This window comes from Parasteatoda tepidariorum, chromosome 7 (genome assembly GCF_043381705.1).
Source record: "Parasteatoda tepidariorum isolate YZ-2023 chromosome 7, CAS_Ptep_4.0, whole genome shotgun sequence".
Lineage (NCBI taxonomy): Eukaryota > Metazoa > Arthropoda > Arachnida > Araneae > Theridiidae > Parasteatoda > Parasteatoda tepidariorum.
The window spans coordinates 32,383,321-32,403,787 of NC_092210.1; the positions used below are offsets into that span (position 1 = coordinate 32,383,321).

Here is a 20,467-nt window from a genome sequence, read left to right on the forward strand (position 1 = left end):
ATAGATATATTACCATGGCCAGGAAACAGCCCTGATCTCAATCCAATTGAAAATTTGTGGCGACGTTTGAAAATTCTTGTACGAAAAAAACGTCCATCCAATAAAAGACAACTTATTGAAGCTATAATTGATTCTTGGCACCATGTGATTACGAAAGATGAACTCCAAACACTCATTCACTTGTTGAAAAGACGCTGTGAAGCTGTCTTAAAAATTAAGGTTTATCCTACTAAGTATTGATTGTGTAAGTATCACTTTAAAAAAATGCAAATCTAAGAGAGATCTTACTACTATTAATTGCATAACTTTTCTTGTAATACAGATATTGTAATACTGTATTTATTATTAAATTCTACATTAAATTACCTTCAATTTGATATATAAACGTTTGTATTTAAGTGAAAATTAATATATTCTACAAGCACACAAAGTTGAAAAACATGAAACTTTCAAAAAGTGTCCACACTTTTGGCCACCACTGTATATATATATATATATATATATATATAATGTTAAAAAAATTATATATTAAATATAATCCATAAATAGAGCTTGTATTTAACGTGCAATCATTTGAAATTTTTCCCTCAAAGAAAGTAATATTGATCTAATTATCTCAGAAAATGGGATGATGTGTCTTTAGTAACTTGGGAAATTGATCAGTCCCACATTACTAAGACCTATTAATATTTAAATATATTGTCCAGAAAGATATAAAAAGCCTTTTTCCAAGGTCAATTGGCTCTTCTCTATCTATCTACTAGCATGTAATGTTCTCATTTTTGGGGCTCCGGCCCTTACTTTAATAAAATTCTAATATTTCTCCATGTTCCTGTATCATTTTCAATAAGCACGGGCCGCACTATGAATTTACAGTGTTAATGCTTTCAAAGCCTAACAAATATATATATAAACTTTCAATTAAAAAGGATTATAACTTTCTTCTTATTTTTACAATATTGCTGAATTTAATACCTCGTGAAAAAATGACCGATTTAAATTATTATCAAAGTACAATTCAATTAATAATGACCCATAGTGACTATCTAAAAAATTTGAAAAATCAAGGTCAGAATTAAAACAGGGTTCCATCTCAATTTCAGAAAAAAAAATTCCCTGACTTTTCCAGGTATTCCAGGTAAATTTTAATGAAAATCCATACTACCATATTTTATCTATACTACAAAATTTTTCATCAGAAAATTTGGATTCCTTTATTTGCTATGCCAAGTATTAGATTTTTTTTGTAAAATTATATGAGGAAGGAAGCATTTCAGTATGTCTAAAATGCAAAATTTTTTCAACAAATAACTGTAATAGATGTTAGAATTATTTAACTCGAATCTCAATAACTAAGTATTGTTACTAACAATTTTAAGACTGGTTTTTTTCCAGGTATAATGAAGGAATTTTCCAGGTTTTTGTAAGAAAATTGCAATTTTTCCTGACTATTCCCTGATTTTCGGAGTTGAAATAAAATTCCCTGACAATTCCAGGTTTTTCCTGTTCTCCCTGACCCGTGGGAACCCTGTTAAAAGTTAGTTTTCTTTAAACAATTTTATAGATGCCAACTCTTTAAGTTTTTCCAAAAGATTTTATTCATATATTTAAAGAGGTGGAAAAGCTATAGCTCTAATATTTTATCCTTATTTTTATAAACTTAATTGAGTTTGCCCACCATTATCTATAAACAATTTAAGCACATACATTAAATGCTTAGCAATAGTTGAAGGATCTTAAGAGCTGACAAAATTTTAAAATAATTCTGTTTTTAATTATTAATGCAATTTTAGTTTTGCCCCCATTAAGAAAAACATTCCTTAACACTTTCATCACATTGAAAAAGCTCCTTTGTTTCACCTTCTGCACTAGAATTAAAACAAAACATAAATTTCTTTAAAACATGTTTATTTAACTTTAAAAAATAATAACCAATTGCTATCAGTAACAATTCTCACTTTGTGTTTACAGACATAAAAATAATAAAATGAAAATAATAATCTACACTAAATGTTGGTAAATAAGTCGCTGGAAACGCTACTATAATGTTGAAAAACTTTGCACAGAGGAAGAGTTATCTCATCTCTAGCGCACAGCAAATATTCCTGGAAGACGAGTTACCTCATCCTTTGTGATGAAAGAGTTAAAAAGTACAGATGTTGGTAGCTATGCAATTGTTTTTAGGCTAATCCTTAAAAGAATTTTAAAACAACACAGGAAAGAATTTTGAACCGACATTTATATAAAATATTCTTTCATACATTTCTTGGAAACTAAGTTAAATTATTTGTGTGCATATTCTTAAAAACATATTTTAAGCTGCTAAGAGTGACTTCCACTTAATCTTTTAAGCATAGGGTAACTTAGTGATAATTTCAATTTTTTTTTTAATTTTCCCAACAAAAAACAAATAAATTCAATAATTAAAAGAAAGTATGTGCTTGAAAATCTAAAAAAAAAATTGATTGTCCAGAAATATAACCATAGTTTCATTTCTTGCAAGTCTTTTTTTTTTTTGGGGGGGGGTAACCAATTATTTAAAAATTTCTTTAAAATAATTATACAGTGCCATCCATATTAAAAAAAATACACAAGAATCTAAATTACAGGTTAATTTTTAGAGAATTTAAAAGTTTTTGTATAAACAATTGGGATTTGTCATCACCTAAATGCAGAAATTAGTTTTATTTAAGCTGTTATTTGAAAATATCAACTTCAACAATGAGATGGGCATAGCTTAAAAATTACGTTTTTTTTTTAAAAAAAAATTTCCTGTTGTCAAGTAACTTATCTGAAATCTTGTATAACTACAGTTTGACGTAACATGTCTGAACACTTTGCAACATTTCAACATGCATAGGGACTGGAAATAGGGAACATAGGGACTGGAAATATAAAATTGAAGAAATAGAACAAAATAGAAGAAATAAGGTCAGTTATTCTACTACAAATCATCTTATTTTTAAATAATTATCTAAACAGAAAAAAAAGTCCTACCATTTACTGTGTTCTGATTATAACAACAATTATATAGTGATTTTTTGATTTAATCAATAAATTAATTTAATTTTATTTAATTTTTTGATTTAATCTTTAATCAACCACAACAATAATTAGTATAATGCACACATTCATAATTACAAAAACAGAAAAAAATTACTTCTCATTTCAGCATCTGAGCAGCATTACAAAAGGAGAAAGAAATTTCAAAATAAGTATTTAATAGTTAAATTTAACAGGAGATTATCATTTAAAAAGAATCTTAGCAATTTGAGCAAAGTTTCATTTGTTTGTGTGAGCATTGTCTAAAATAAAGCTCTTTAAAATATTAAGTTCTTTCAACTGTTTTGATAAACATAACGGTGACAAAAGTAAATAAACACAACAATGTTAAACTTTAAAAGTTAACAATGTTAAACTTTAAAGAGATGGAAAAACATAAAATGAAAAATTATGAGAAATAAGTTGAGAGTAAATATTAACATTGATTGTCATTCCCAACAATCCAGAAAATGTTAATTCAAGAAAGTGAGATTTCAAATTTTACATTAAATTTCTCGGTATTTAATTTCAGAATGAAATTCTGTGCTTTGAACAAAGCTGTCAATTTTCAACACTTTAAGGGAAACTTTTTTCTAGTGGTAGCAAATTTTATTTTATTGATGTATGATTCCTTAAATAAATTTGATTCAAAGTTATTTTCCACACTATTCTATATGAATGATTCAAAAGTTTATATAAAATGTCACATTCTACAATTTCTTTCAAGATGAGGCTTTTAAAATGTTAACAAAAATAACCCAAATTCTAGAATCTTTAGTTTCTGATTGTCTACCACTCTAAAAAATATTTTGGAAAAAGCTTAGCCATCTGCAGCCCTACATGCAGTAAAAATGGCAAGAAAATGTTCTTGAAAATTAATTATTATTCAGAACTACGCATTGTAGGGTGTGTTGTTAGGGGAGTAAAGGCCTGCAAAGAGCTGCTATTCTCATGAAGGAAGGAATGTGCGTTATAGATTTAAGTTCTAGCTAAATAGAAACAGATATATAATAAGAATTTGATTAAATCCTAAACTACTCGTTATATATATTTCACTTAGCTATAATTTGATTATTTAGAAAATATTAAATCATTAGCTTTTCAAAAAAAAAAAAAAAAAATGAAAAATGCGAAGACAATCTAAATTTTCAAAAAGTTAAATCTTTGGAATTTATAAGTTTTGAAAAAAAGAAGAATTTTTTAATCTTTTAATTTTGAAAATTTTTGAAGGCAAAGCAATCTTTTTTCCCCCCCAGCCATGGGGTAAAAGTTGCTCATAGACTAGCTATGGATTTTTCATTTTTCAACCACATTTTTTAGCAGTGGAATATACAAATAGTTAAAGTAAAAAATAAAAAAAAGATCCAAAGTAACTTGCACTAAATTTTGTGAGCTTTTAATACAATGGGGTAATCGCAATTGCAAAATTTAAATAAAATGTGGACTCTTAACTAGGACTGGGCTATAAATCGATATATCGCGACATATCGATTTAACGCCTGTATCGGAAGGCCGATACAGTGACTTTCGTTCCAGGCGATGAATCAGAAATCTGATTTAAGCCATCGAGCAAAGAAGACGAGCGATATAGTGATATACGATACAAGACACGCAATGATCTATTACGTTCCGATGCTAACTCGCGCTGGGGAAGACGATGTACATATTGTTATATTGAAACCGCCTTGATTGATGAGCGGTAGAATCAGAATCAGTTTTGAGAACATACATCGTGATCTCGCATGTTCGTTTCCGCACCTCTTAGTTTTTTTCCCTTCTTTGTCGCGAGTTGATATCGTTTCTTGTAGATTATTTTCAGTGGGACTGACTTTGTGATAGCCGTCGTTACCTTGTTCTGAACGAAATCTATTATTGAAAAGAATATATAAAGAATTATTAATTAATTATGAATTATTAATTAATTAGGTAAAAATTTTTTTTGAAACAAAACTTTCTTTTTTATATTTAAATGTGAAAATTAATTTTGATATTATATGTTTAAGTATTATTTTAGATTATTGAATTTATTACAAACGGAAATCTAATTTAAGATGCCCACAAAAAATTAAATTAAAAAGTAATTAAATTTGCTAGGCTATTTTTTCTTCTTCTTCATAAGCGCAACAGCCTTTCACATGCCAAGGCTGACTCGCAGATTTTCCTCCATCTGGCCCTGTCCGGTGCGACAGCCCGCCATCGGTTGACTCCCAATAGCTTGAGGTCCTTTTCAACGTCGTCTATCCATCTTGTAGGTGGTCGTCCCCTACGTCTCGTCTCTTCAATTGCGGAAAAAGTCACTTTTTTGGCAGGGACGGCATCAGAATTTCTGAAGAGGTGGCCCAGCCACCTAATGCTTGATGCTTTATTAGTTCTTACAATGTCGGTCCCACCGAATTTGTCATATTTTTTGTAAATTTCGTGGTTGTAAAGAATTCTCCTTATGTTATTCTCTTGAAGAGATCCAAAGATTTTCATCAGGTTTTTTTTACTTTATTTTAATTTATTAAAAACTTTTTGGATAAAATAATAATTTAATGGGTTTTTATTACTGATTTTAAATTTATAAATCTTTAGTTGTTTTCATTTTTATAAATAAAATTATAAAAAAACTTATTTTTCCTCTTTTGGATTTGGACATAAGTCAATCAACTTTGTTTATTCAAAAAAATTAGTAAGTTTGCGATTGCGACTTCTTTTTTTAAAATCATTTAGCACTTCGTTTTATTACAGAGTATAATCGTGTTTTTAAATTTTCTTTCAATATTGTCAGTTGAATATATTATCGAATATCATAATTCTTTCGTTTTAATTTTTAAAAAATTAAACCTTACTTTGTTTTTTCGTTCAGAATTCGGTAATTATTCAATTTAACTTTATTATTTATGTGAAATAATGATAAAAAATAGTGTTGTTTTAAAAGTGTTTTTTTTTTTGTTTAATTTATTTAGCACTTTGTTTTAAGCATACAAATAATTTTCAACGAACTTATATTTTAAATTTTCTTTCTACATTGTTAGATAAATATATTGATAAATTTCAATTTTATTTATTTTTTATTTTTAAACTAAGAAATCTTTCGTTATTTGCGCGATCATTTTTAGAAAATATAACATTAATATCTTTCTTAAGCAAAACATATACATCAAATTCATAAATTGATTTAAATCAATCTGAGTATGAAGTTTTGATAGAAATCCGACTTTCTGCGCCTTACCAGTAAATGAATTTCAAAAATACTATATCGCGATGCAAAACTGACGATGCATCAGGATATAAAATTTCTTATAACGCCCAGTCCTACTCTTAACACATGCCACTACAAACAATTTCAAATAAAATAAAAAAAGAGGGGGTTTCAAAATTAGCACTTTTTGAAAATGATTAAAGCAACAGAATATATTATAATTAATTCAGCAATAAATATTAAAGTAAAGATTTCTTTAGAAAAGTCTGAGAATACCAATTTGGTAAGACAACATAGGAAAACATGATTTGTTGAGAATTAGTAAAACTTTATTCGATTAAAATTGTTGGATGCTCATTTTCTAATCTTATGTATAAAATATGCCATTGTGTTTAATTTTAGTCAAAAATGAAAAGAAAATATACACATTGAGGGGTCAAATATTAATGCATAAATGAAAATAAATAATTGCTACCAAAACCTGACATATCATTAACAAGGAAAACTTAATTTTTCACCACAGCTTGGTGGATTCCTAGATAAAACCAGAAGCATGTGAAAAGAGCTTCATAAAGTTTCATGTGATTTTTGATATTCTCAGACTAACTTTTCTCAAAAGTAATTTAACAGATTTTGATAAGTCTTTTATTTTTTTTCTATTTTTTAGATTGTTTGTAGGAGCTAGTCCAGCCATTTTCTGTTTGTAAATATATCAATTAGACATCCAAAATCTTACAATATAATCATAATTAGTTTAAGGAGTAATATAACAGAGAATAAATCATCAAAATTCTATGATATTTTAATAGTTTTGATTAACGAAAATATTTGATTAAATGGAACACTGACTTTTCAATTATACTTATACATTAGTTTCTTAGATAATTGAGTTTTCTTATCTCTATATAAGTTGAAGATATATGGAAATACTTCTTTTTTAATGAAACTTTGGTACCTAACCTAAGACGGGTAAGAAGGATAAGATAACCTAAGAAGGGTATCTTATTCCCAAACCTATCTGGGAATATGAAGTACATGCCAAAATATCATACGGCTACTCTGGCCCCTACGGTCATTCTAGGTATAAGGTTTTACATATACATTTCTATAAAGCTAATACATGAATGATTAAATAGGTACTCAAAATGGATCAAATTATGAAAAGTCGGAAATACTTGATACTTTCAGCATGTTATTTTTTTTTAAATTACAAAGCAATAAAAATACGAGAAGGGCAAAATTGGCCTGTCATCTTTCTGGTGTTAAAACGGATATCTATAACAGTGATAAAAATCTACCTCTCATCCCTTCCAAAAAACCAATCCTACGCTTTTCAGTAAACACTTAAAAAATGTTCCACTCCCACCCACTTTTAATTGAGACTAGTGTGAGGAAAAATTTACTTTTCAGAAAAGCACTAAGAGAATGATTTTTTACCCCTGCTTTTAATTGAAACCAGTGTGAGGAAAAATGTTGACTTATGATTAAGTTTTTAAAACTATTTAACAGATATTATATGCAATTGCAAAAGGAGTATATAAGTTTAAAAATTACTTGATGCTTGATCTACTGAACAATCTTTCATGGCCTCTGCAACAAGAAGATTTAGATTTTTCGAATCAACAGGAGTACTTGAGTAGCTTTTTGGAGCTTTTTCTTCCTGTAACAAAATAATAATTTAATATTCACCACATACAATTTACTAACAAGATTTGAAATAACTTCTTTTAAAAAAATAACAACAATAAGAAATTATCTTTGTTTTATTAAAGGACTAAACAAAATAATGATTTTTAAGCAGTGTGGAAGAGGAAAAGTTTTAATTATTATCAAGTTTCTTTGCTAAACTATTAAAGAAATTTTTGATTGATAAATGCATTATTCAGATTTATTCATAAATTCTGTTCTTAAAACAACAATTTATATTTCAATCAAATGATGTTAACTAAGTAAAGTACTTAGTAACTGGTTAACTTAAAGAGAAAAGTTGTTTTTAAAATCTTCAATAAACACCATAATGAACTTCGTAAAGATTTATTAAATTATATTTATAAAAAACTTGAACAAAGTTATTGCATCATAGAATCGAAATTGACTAATTAATTTTTTAAGTTGTTTACTACTTTAATTACAAAATATTTTATAATATATCCCTTAATTTATGTATTGCGTTTCATTTTTTCACAATGTCAAATAAAAGATCTGCTATTTTAGAGATATTTAGCAAAGAAAACGACTGTGGAATCGTTCGCTTACTCTGTACTAAAAATTTTTGACTCTCTAAAGCAAGTGCTTCAGCAGGAGGCTTTAAAATTAAACTAGCAAATAATTAACATTTGTGCTTAATAAATGAAAACCTCTTAATTAGTCTGAGTTAGTCCTCAAAGAGAATGATCTCATGTTTCTATAATGAGCATGGTCCCTGGGTATGTACACAGTCCCTGAAATAGTTAATAGTTGTAAAAAAAAAGAATATAGCATATGAACATACTTCTGGTTCAACAGGTTCCATATCTCCATTGATGCTGAGGTATGTGATTAAATCTAATAAAGCTTTAAATGAATCCGAACACGTTCTGATATGGATAATATTATTGGATGCACACAGTTCTAATTTAGGTTCATCCTGTAATAAACAAATATAGTAAATGCCAATAAGATTAGGTTTAAAAATAAATAATACATTTGATAATTCTGTTTTATATTACTTTCTCATTAACAGTAGTCCTGAATGAAACATCAATCAAGCCAGTATCAACAACACAGACATAATCTGGAATTAGATACAGAATTAGATAGAATAGGATACAGAATAAATAGAATTAGATAGAATCTGAAAGTAGATACATAAGCAGAAATAAAGGCCAATTACATTCATAAAAAAGTAGATTAGGAATATTTGATTAAAATTAAAAAACTATTTAAACATAAATTACAAAACATATATAATTAATGCCATAAAAGTTACAAATTCTGCAGATGACTAAGTATTCAAAATAACCAGAAATTATAATTAAAAAAACTTATATCACTAAATACTAATTTATGAAAGAAGTATCTCTTATAATCAATTACGTAAGGCAGCATGAAACATATTTAAAAATAAATCAAAATATTAAGACACTATAACAATTAACAAGGTTACCAACAAAAAATGAAACTATATTTACTTTTTCTCAAATCAATTTTTTTAGCTGTTATTGAAGCAGAGAGAAAAATGCGTAATTCTTCTGATATGATTCTAAAAATAAGAAAAAATTCTTTAATTGAGTAAGATCATAAGATGCAATGTAAAAAAAATTAAATAAATAAAATTTACCTGAATAAGAAAGATGGAGTAGTTGCTGAAATATTGCAAGACATGTTGAAATTTTCCATAGTAATGCACGACCATAATGGTAATTTTAAAGGCCTAGAAGTAATTTTAAGTTAATGTTATTAATATTATGAAGAATAAATTTCACTTCAAAAAAAAGTATTTCTATAATACCTAATAAAAAATTTAAATTGGGCATTGGATTATTCATTTTTATTGTGATGATACTACTGTTTTTTTCTTTCTTTTTTTCCGACTCTCCAGCAGTTAATGATATTGATTTCAACATGGTTTTTAACATTTTGGCATTGTTTAGTTCATAATATTATGACACATGAAATTCAAATCGCACATTTAAATAATCACTTTTTCACATGCTCAATTTACGCCAATAGCATCATAAATTTATTAGGTGTTTAGATCCTTTTTTCAGCAGCAATTGCTACTGATTTTCATGCAATTTTTAATCCTGATATATTTTTTACAAGATGGGAAATTCGAATTGCGCGTTAAAATATTTACGTTTGACAAATCATTCTATAATATTTTGTCAGTTATTGCTATTGGTTTCCACCACATTTGCATGAGTAACCTCTTTTTGAAAATTATTTTATTCTCTTGATTTCGTTGTAAATCCACGTGTTTTGGTCATAGGTCTTTTTTTCAGCAGTCAATGCCACAAATTTCAGGATTTTTTTTTTTTTTTTTAATTTATGTAATGGCAAATTGCAAAATCAGAATAAGGAAAAAAATTAGTGGTTTTTTTACCCTTTTAAAATGTGAGAGTGTCACCCCATAATATTAAAATTGATTCTTTTATAATTACTACAGTTATAATTAAAATATATATATACAGTTTCATTCTATAGGAAGAGTATTTTTAATAAACTCAAAGTGTTTTTGTTATTACAAATTAGTAACATATATCTATTACTATTAAAAGTATCTTGCAGAAAGGTATGAATGCTAGGGAGATTTGTTACATAAAGCTATAAAAAATTGTGCCAAAGGGTTTGTGTTATTTTAAATGCTGAATTGAATGCAGAACATTTATTGAGCATCGTATTGGTATTTATTGCATAAATATGAATCAAGATTTTTTTTATTTAATAGAGTGAATATGTATAGCATAGTTTGGAAATTGTATGAACATGAATTATGAAAAAGATATTCAAGATTTATTTAGGAGTTAAAATATGTGGTATTTTTCGCATTCTTGCTGACTTTAGTTTTGCTCCTATCTTTGGATGTATGTCATACATCCAAAATGGCTGCTCTTCATCAGTGTAACGCTATATGCTTGGTGCAAAAATTTAAATTTTTAAAAAAAGTGGATAGCAGAATAACATCAAAACCACAAATAGCTAAATTATTTAAGATCTCAAAAAGCACTTTGCTGATCATAATCAAAAATTGTGATGTCTAAAGGTAGAAGAATAAAGAATAATTCTAATTTCCTGACAACATTCTCAGGATGCAAAACATCAAAATCTAGAAAAAGCACTGAATGAATGGCTAAAATTCATGCGGAATACTAAAAAATGTCTTTTATGAAAATTTTTTAATATTTTTCAACCTTTAATGTACTACATTAAATTAATAATATTTGTACTTTATTCACATAAAAAACTGTGTTAGTCAGTTAATTAGTCAGTTTTATAATTCTACTTCAAATGTAGCATCTTTTTGCCAAAATCAGTGAAGTATTTATTAAATATAAGTAAGTATTTGTACTCATTTTATGTGGCCTCAATATTAAGATCTTAAGTAATAATGTCCATTTTCGTTTGGACCACAAGGGTTGCAATATCAAGTGCTGTACTATCAAATTTATGAAAATTTACACTTATTAATATTTCGAAATTTTTAGAGCTTCTCAGGAAAAAAATTGGATTGCTCTTGTTTCAATAAATATTTTGCTGTATGATCTTGGTGGATAAATTAAACAAAATTACGTAATTTTAGCAGTTTTTACAGCAGTTAAAGGTAAAGGTTAGAAATATTATCTGAAAAATATTTGAAAGCTTTTAGAGCTTAATAAAAGAGATGACAATTTTTAATACTATAAAAAACTAATATATTGCAATTAATTACTATACCTGTAATCAATAGAGCAGTTACTGAGGTTTAAGTGAAATTCAGTAACTACTGCTGAAGGAACATGACCATTTACAGGAAAATCATCAACTTTCAAAAACTCTATCATCTGGTTAATCCAAATTTCAGGAACAGAATATGTATAATGACGGAGCGTAGCATCTGATATATCAATAGCCACTTTAAAAGACTAAAAGATAATGAAAATATTTTTTATTTATTCCTAACATAAGTAGTTAGCTGCTGTATGCATAGTTGAAATATTAAAAACATTATACTTTAAGATTAGAGCAATGACATTATTCTCCTTTTATATTTAACTCATTAATTCTCTCTCTCTCTCTCTCTTTTTTTTTTTTTTTAGATATAACCTGAAATTAGCAGCAGAGCATGACCAAAATGTTTAAAATTATTCATTATTATGTAAAATACAACAAAAATTTAATTTTTGAAATGTTAAAAAATTAATTAATTAAATAACTGATTAAGTAAGAGGATAATCTAGTTTTAAAGAAGAGTTAGTAAAGAAGTTAAGCTAGTTAGTAAAGAAGAGGTTTGATAATTCCAAAGGATTGGGTATACTTTGTGCTACGTAGATTAAAGTGAAAAATAATGTGATCTGTACTTGATTTGTGCTCTATTACATTTTTCACTTCAGCACCTAGTTTTCAACTTTTTTAAGGAATAATGTATAATAATAGTGTAAAATTGAAAAATTTAAAGTAAAACAAGTTTTTGATTGGAACCCTTAGGGCAATAGAAAAAGGGAGGACCCAATAATACTTGACACAGGACTATTGTAAATGAATTGAAAACAATAAGAAAGACATGGAAAGAGGAAAAATATCTGGCCACAAATAGAGTGAGATGGTAAGCTATGATAGAAGCCCTATGCTCCGATTTGGAGTGACAAGGAATACATATACATGTTAATAATAATAGAATTCATAAAGTAAATCTACTTATTATGAATTACTATGTGCTTAGCAGGAAGAATGTTCAAAGTGTTTAAAGTATAAAAAATGTAACCATTTAAATCAGGGCTCGAAAAAACTCAGAAATTTTACCCGTCCCCGAGGACGGCTTGTCCAACAATATACCCGTCCTCCTTTGAAACTAACCCGTCGCTTCTAAATAAATAAAAATATAATTTCCTCTCATTTATTACAAACATTTATATAAATTGCACAATGAATTAGTAGTTACTAGGATTACATTATACAGTAATAAAAGAAATACTAGGTTACTAGTATTTCTTTTATGAAATAATTTCTTTCCTTTATGAAATAATTTAAATGACAAAGGTCAAGTTATCTGGAATGTTAATTTATCCGAGGGTACTGGGTTTTTTAAATGAATCAAATATATGCCTATAGGTTTGCCAGTTCCACAATCAAGCCAATGATTTACAGAGGTTTCTGCACAGAAATCTGAAAGGGGTTTTTCATTTAGGTAGATGTTCATAATTGCGTTTATAATGCTACTTGTTTAAAACCAGTACGTAATGTGTTTTTTTCTAAGTTTATTGCTGAGAAGCCCCTTTCAAGCACTGCAGTACTCCCAGACAACGAAAACATCAATTCCACCATAGGCAGTATGTTGCTGTATTTCTAGATTAGAGGGTCATTTTAGAAGTGAAGTGCTAGACTCTTGCAAGATAACAAAAATTGAAAATGTATCACGAACATTAATGGGAAAATGGCCGTCCGCGCGGACGTCGGATTCGAGAAATTCGTTGCTCGCGGGGAATTTTTGACCGCCAAGGATGGGCGGTTTTTCGAGCCCTGATTAAATTTTACTTCAAAAAAAAAATAATAAATAAATAAATAACTCACTTCAAAGGACAACTCAAGTTTGCCTATAGGTTAGTAAACCTAAGGTTGTGGTTTAATGGGTAAAGCATAATATGATAAACTTAATCGTAAAAGTTTCCAACAAAAGAATATCTCATTATTAAAAGTAAAACATAAGTAGTTTTCTTTAATTCCATAAGACATTAAAACATTCAAATATTAATTACATAAAATAAATCTTTGAATTATAAATAAAAAACAAATATGCAAGTAAATAATTTTATTTAAATTTTTTTTTATTAAAAATTTAAATTGAATTAAAATTGAAATACAGCATTCTATACATAAGTAATAAAAAACAGCCTATGAGAAACAATAATACTCACTTTCAGTAGTTGTTTAGGATTATTTACAATATGAACAACAACTTTCAACATATCACTATAATTGTCATAGTAGTTAAGGCGCATCCCGGGCTCTGACTGATATATTATTTGTTCAAATCTGTTTCTTGAACTGGACAAGGGCTCAACAACAGGGACTTTTGAGCAAATTTTATCAATTGCTAGAAATAGAAGTACAATTCAAATTATCTTTAAATCCAGAAATGTGAATTTTTATAAAGAAAATTAAAAAAGTTTTTGTCCTTTTAAAAAGCAACATATATTTCCAAATATAAACCCATATGTGTATAAGTCAAAGAGTACGATTTTCAATTGGAATGCAGAAAGAAAACACAAATAATTAAATTCGAAAAGGATAAAACTTCTTTGAAATAAAAACGTGCTAAGAAGCAGCAGAAATTTCAGAAAAAAGTATCAATACAAGAAACGAATGAAATAAAAATAAAAATATGACCACCGAAGCCGACGTCTTCAGGGGGTACCGACCTCGGTAGCCATTAAAAACAAAACCATTTCTATTTGAGGGAGAAGTAAATGCTTAAAAAATCTCCCTCAGTACCCCGATGGTTTTGTATAGAGGTCTAGGAAAAACAAGATACATTCAAAATAATTAAAAAATTAAGAAAAGAAAATCATCAGAAAAACTCACTAAGTCACAGGTCAAGCATCAACTTCAAAAGCAAGTAGAGGAAAAGAAAACACTAAAAACTGAAAAACCAACGCCCCCTATTATAATGCGCAGAAGAAGTTTAAAATGAAATGGAAAAGGTCAGGAGAAAGAAATACGTAGACAAATTAATAGATTGCTTAACTGGGACTGCTCAGTTAAGACTAGAATTGCGCCCTGTTAAAAGAAAAAATTATATAAAAACTTAGAAACCATCAATCATTTTAATAATTAAAAAATTAACATTACAAAAATTAAAAGGAAAATCATTTTTACTCAAATTATTTAAAAAATTATCCACAGCTTCCCGAAAACTTTCAACATTATTGCAAATTTGCTAATTTGTGTAGTAAAATATTCAAAAATCTTGTTTTTTCACAATTAGTTAGGATCAAGAAAATTTGCAATAATGTTGAAAGTTTTCGGGAAGCTGTGGATAATTTTTTAAATAATTTGAGTAAAAATGATTTTCCTTTTAATTTTTGTAATGTTAATTTTTTAATTGATAAAATGATTGATGGTTTCTAAGTTTTTATATAATTCTAGTCTTAACTGAGCAGCCCCAGTTAAGCAATCTATTAATTTGTCTACGTATTTCTTTCTCCTGACCTTTTCCATTTCATTTTAAACTTCTTCTGCGCATTATAATAGGGGGCTTTGGTTTTTCAGTTTTTAGTGTTTTCTTTTCCTCTACTTGCTTTCGAAGTTGATGCTTGACCTGTGACTTAGTGAGTTTTTCTGATGATTTTGAATGATTTTCTTTTCTTAATTTGTTAATTATTTTGAATGTATCTTGTTTTTCCTGGACCTCTATACAAAACCATCGGGGTACTGAGGGAGATTTTTTAAGCATTTGCTTCTCCCTCAAATAGAAATGGTTTTGTTTTTAATGGCTACCAAGGCCGGTACCCCCTGAGGACGTCGGCTTCGGTGGTCATATTTTTATTTTTATTTCAATTGGAATTTCACCCAAAATTCAAAACTTGTACATAAGCTGATGTTAAAAAAATGCATGCTACTCTTGGAAGTATGGAAAATGTATCTCCTCTTTTGTAGTAATGGTTGAACTGTGGGTAAAAGAAGCATGGACCCTCTGAATGCATAATTAGAAGATTAAAAACTAATAGTATTCCTTTCAAATTGTCCCTTTTATGTGTTTCTTTATCAATTTTTATATTCAGGTATTCCATTTTCAACTTTTATTTTATTTATTTTCATGTCTCGTATGTAAGTTTTGTGATATTTACTGATTATCACTAATGCTCAATAAACGAAGTATTTTTGTTGGCGGTGTCCTCCTACAATTTCACAAAGTTGGATCCTATTATAAGCCAACCCCCACTTTAACTTTCTAACATTTTCTAAAAATTCTCAGCTTACATTCAGAAATATACCGTATGCATTTTAAAATAGGTCAAATAAAAGAAAATCTGGTTAAAGACATCATAAATGAATTATGATGTACAATGATTTGATATCATAAGAATTTCAATTTGCAAATATAAATATTTAAACAATGGCTTATAATATATTAAACAATGGAACGCTTTACATGACAGAAACATTTTTATATTTGTTCAACACAAATATATCACAAAAATTGTTATTATACTACAGCTTAAAATTTACCTTTGTGATATAATATGCTTTTATCAGCTAATACACAAATATAGCCTTCATTTGGATCTCCTTTATAAGATGAAGCAACAAATATTTGACTGTCTTCAACATAAAGTTGTAATTTACCACAAACATCTGGCAATGGTTTATTTGCATTGTCCTAAAAAATTTACAAAAAGACAAGATTTGCTAAATTCAAAAAGCAGAAAACAGTCTAAGCAAATGCATCTTTTGATATAGGCAGACAAGAGATAACAACACAATTTAAAATAAAGACAGTGAACTAAATCAATAAATTAATTCATTTATCAGGTTGTGTGGCTTACAAAACTTTTTCGTTAAAAAAGATATTTTAGTTGTTCTAAATTTTCTTTTAAAGAGAATTGAATTTTGGTGCATATCTCATTTTAAATATTCGCATCTCCATTTTATAGTTTTGCTTAAATTATATTATGAAAACATTTAACTGCTTTTTTTGTGGTCTATTTGATAAAAGCTTTTGAATGAATTCTGCTCCCATCGTTGCCTGATGACGATCTGTTAAGCAATAAATAGTAAACTTTCAGGGGTTATTTATACACAAAAAAATAATAGCAAGATATTATTTACTAAGATTAATTTCAAAATACAAATGTAAATGATAGGTAATTAACTGAATTAAATAGAAATTAGTGCAATGTTCAATCTTGATCATAAACAAAGAAAATAAATAATAGATTATAACTATTACTGTAACAAGCAATTTCTTGCATAACATAAAAATAATATATTCTGACACGTTCATTTACTTACTGGATTGCAGGAAAAGAAAAATTTGAACAATTGTCTAAATCATACTGGTGAACTTTTCCTGTTACTTGGAATTTTAATAATTAAATGCAAAGTTTTAAATCGGGCAATCATTTTGGTCTATAGAGAAATTAAAATTCTAAACATTTATCCATCAAATTACATTAATTTGAGGCTAAAGGAAATTCATAATAGTATTAAAAAAATTCAAATAATTCTGAATGTTACTAGGTTGAGCATGAAGTTATTTTAAGTAATTAGTGAAATACTGAATGAGAGATTAAGCTTTGAGTTCCTTGTTAATAATATGAACATTTTATCATCCATTTAATGAAACTACTGGTGCCACTAAGTCAATAGCAATAAGAAAAATGAAGCTTGGAAACGTTTAGCTGTTGAAATTCACTTAAAAAAAGAGCTCAATGAGCATAAATAATTATAAAACATACATACAGTTGTTTCAATGATATCTACAAGCATTTTAATTAGTACAAAAAGACAGAATATTAGGTGATATAGTATTCAATAAGATCAATCAAATTATATAAAACTTTTTTACCCTAATTGAAAATTCCAGTTCTTTAAAAAGTTGCCTTTGTGAACACCACATTTAAGGAATATTATTTTTGTCTCATTGAAGAATATTTAGGACTTTTATAAAACAGGCCTAAGTTTCAATATCTTGGATGGAAGGAATAAAGTTAAATTTTTAAAAGCATAAATATAACACAAATTTTAGTTTTTAAGTACTTTCCTTTAAAAAAGAGTTTAGAATATAAAGAAACAGTAAGAAAATTAAAATGATATATAACATTTAGATCTGTAATCTACCCAAAACCCCCATTTTCAATTTTTAATCCAATCTTTATGTCAGGCTATCATGCAGATTTTAGGTAAAATTAAGATTCTTATGAATATTCCAGGAAACCTAAATGTCAAATATCATTGATTTTTTTTTCCTTGTTATTTTGTAATTTAAACTTAACATTATTTGACTTGAATATTAAAGTTTATTTTATAGTCAAGCTTTTGAAAAAAATTTAAAATTTATGTATTTAATGAAATTGTAAAGCATTAATTTATTAAAATTTATGTTTCAAAACTCACCTTTAGGCTCATTGCAGATTTTTTTGGTGCATTTGTGATACTATAATGATACATTTTTGGTGCAGTAATAACTTATTTATTGACTTGCAATTTTGTATTCGGAATAAAACTAACTTCATGATACATCCTTTTATTCATAAACATTATTAATTTTGGTGAAATATGAAAATAGAAATGAATGTAAGTTTTATCAAGAATCGACCCTCTTTAAATTCTTTAATGAGTCTTAAACTGCTATAGAGTCTGTGATCCAACTATTAAGGCACATTAATAATTTAGGTGAAATATAAATATAGAAATGAATGTAATTTATAACAAGATTGGACCCTCCTTAAAGTCCTTATTGAATCTTGAACAGTTATAAAGCCTGTGATTCAACTGTTATGAGTCAAACAATAAATAATTTGAAAAGAAGTATTGCAAATGAAAACTTACCAGAATAGGTGAAGTGATGGTAAGCATGCCTTTAGTAATTACAAGTGAAATAGAGAGAGCAGTAAATGGATGATTTGAATCTTCATCTCTATGTTTATGTTTTTGACGTTGCCAATATTCATGAACAGAGCAATAGTTAGCGTCATCCTCATCTGAGTCAGAATCTGATATAAATTTTAAAAAATAAATTGAAAGAATAAAAAATTAGTATTTAAGAAAAGAAGCAATATATTTTAATAACTCAAAATAAATTAATTTAAAAAAATGGGAAACGCAGTATTACAGCATAAACTTTTTAATTAGTTTCTTTCACTATAATTAATAATCTTTGGAGTAGAAAGACTGTTCTTTGTAGGCTTTTTAATCACATGGGACAATAAGCAAATATTCTATTTCTTATAATTGTAATGAGTTAATAACAGTTATTTACCACTGATATTTTTTGTACTGTCTATCTTCAGTCAGAACCCTCCTGATAAATAGAATCACAGTGCAATATGTCAAAAGAAGAAAAACCACAGTTTGCGACAATGAAAATCATTGATAAAGATTATCATTAATAGTTTGAGAAAATGTATCCCCGATTCACATGATAAAATGAGTGATTACTTTTATATAGTATTTGAATAAATAAATAAAAATGTGAGTCTCTTGTTTTGATGAATTCATTTTCAAAGGAAAAAAAAATATTCAAAAAACCTTACATTTAAGAAAAAAATCATAATGATTTTGATTATTTATTTTTTATAAAAAAATAAAAAGAGAAAGAAAAAAAAAGAGAAGAAAATTTACAGAATCATTATCATTTTACTAGTAAATGAATCTGCAATCTTCTAGCATTTTTTGGTTATTGCAAATTAAAATTTTTATAACTGAACAATAAAATAAAAATTTAAAATTAAAAAGTGACTGCTACAAATTAATAATGGTTTTTCTTAAACTCACCATTATGAAAAGATTTGAAAGTTTGTGGCTTTTCGAAAACATCATTCATCATCATTTGGGAGTTGAGATCTAAACCAGGCACATGAACTTTAAAACCATTGAGATCATAAGGAGCAGAAGGAATTATAGAAGTCTTTTGCCATAAGAGTAAATCATTACCTAACCTAAACAATAAGTAAAGGCAAAGTATAAATTATTAAATCAATATTACAATATTTATAATTACTTTATTTATAATACAGTAAAAACTAGTCGATTCAGAAGGCATGGGAGTAGTCTACTCCCGGATACTGGAACACACTTAGTTTTCTGCATAACTTTATTTTCACGAAAAAGTGACATGATTTAAAAAAACAAAAACAATTATCAGAACAAAGACTTACAAAAAAATAATATTAATAGAAATTAGTTGCCCAAAAAAATATTAAAGATAATTTTTAAAAAAAATTACAAATGGAGAAAAAATTCAACACAGCAACAATCATTTTTAATTATCGACTCTTACTTATTTACAATCGACATTTAAAAACTGCAAATGAAAAAAAAAGTTTCAGTTTTATACATGAAAATGAATTGTTAGTTCTTCAAATATAGTTACTAGGAATAAGTACACACAAATGTTTTACCTATTGTAAATAAGTTCAAAAAAATCTTTGCTTGGCAGAACTAAATTCACTGTTGGTAAGGAAAATTCTAGAAAATATTCAGATTTGCTAATAATCTTGTCAATAAACTTGTTTGTAGTTTCTTTGTCAGCAGGTTTAATAACCTGAAAAAAAAAGAGATTTTGATAAGATAAATAAAATCATAAGAGTATTTTATAAAGTGCGTTCAATTATCATATTATAAAAAGTAAAAATATATTACACTTTAATGCTTTTTGGAGTAAGCAAGTTTCCCTGGAACTGGCTTTTCCCATATTATTCAATAGGAGCGTAATGTACGGTTAGGTATAATTTTTCTAAAAGTTCAACACTTGGAAGGATAATCTTGTTTGTTAAGTTTACAAGTATTCATGTAAAAAAAATTTTTTTTTACTTTTTACAAAAGAAAGAAATTAGAGAGTAA

General features: G+C 27.3%; 1 protein-coding gene across 3 annotated transcripts in view; it reads right to left on the reverse strand.

Moving 5' to 3' along the window:
- The window catches only part of LOC107446699 (autophagy-related protein 2 homolog B), a 64,986-nt gene that overhangs the window by 12,797 nt on the left and 31,722 nt on the right, over positions 1-20,467 (reverse strand). For all 3 annotated transcript variants that reach the window (XM_071183255.1, XM_043048110.2, XM_071183254.1), the window contains 11 exons: positions 20,026-20,168; positions 19,400-19,563; positions 18,455-18,618; positions 16,133-16,283; positions 13,819-13,997; positions 11,642-11,829; positions 9,546-9,638; positions 9,397-9,467; positions 8,935-8,999; positions 8,718-8,852; positions 7,781-7,886 (listed from right to left, as the gene is read on the reverse strand). In XM_071183255.1, coding sequence (XP_071039356.1) covers positions 7,781-7,886; positions 8,718-8,852; positions 8,935-8,999; positions 9,397-9,467; positions 9,546-9,638; positions 11,642-11,829; positions 13,819-13,997; positions 16,133-16,283; positions 18,455-18,618; positions 19,400-19,563; positions 20,026-20,168 — 1,459 coding nt within the window. The remainder of the gene's footprint in view (positions 1-7,780; positions 7,887-8,717; positions 8,853-8,934; positions 9,000-9,396; positions 9,468-9,545; positions 9,639-11,641; positions 11,830-13,818; positions 13,998-16,132; positions 16,284-18,454; positions 18,619-19,399; positions 19,564-20,025; positions 20,169-20,467) is intronic.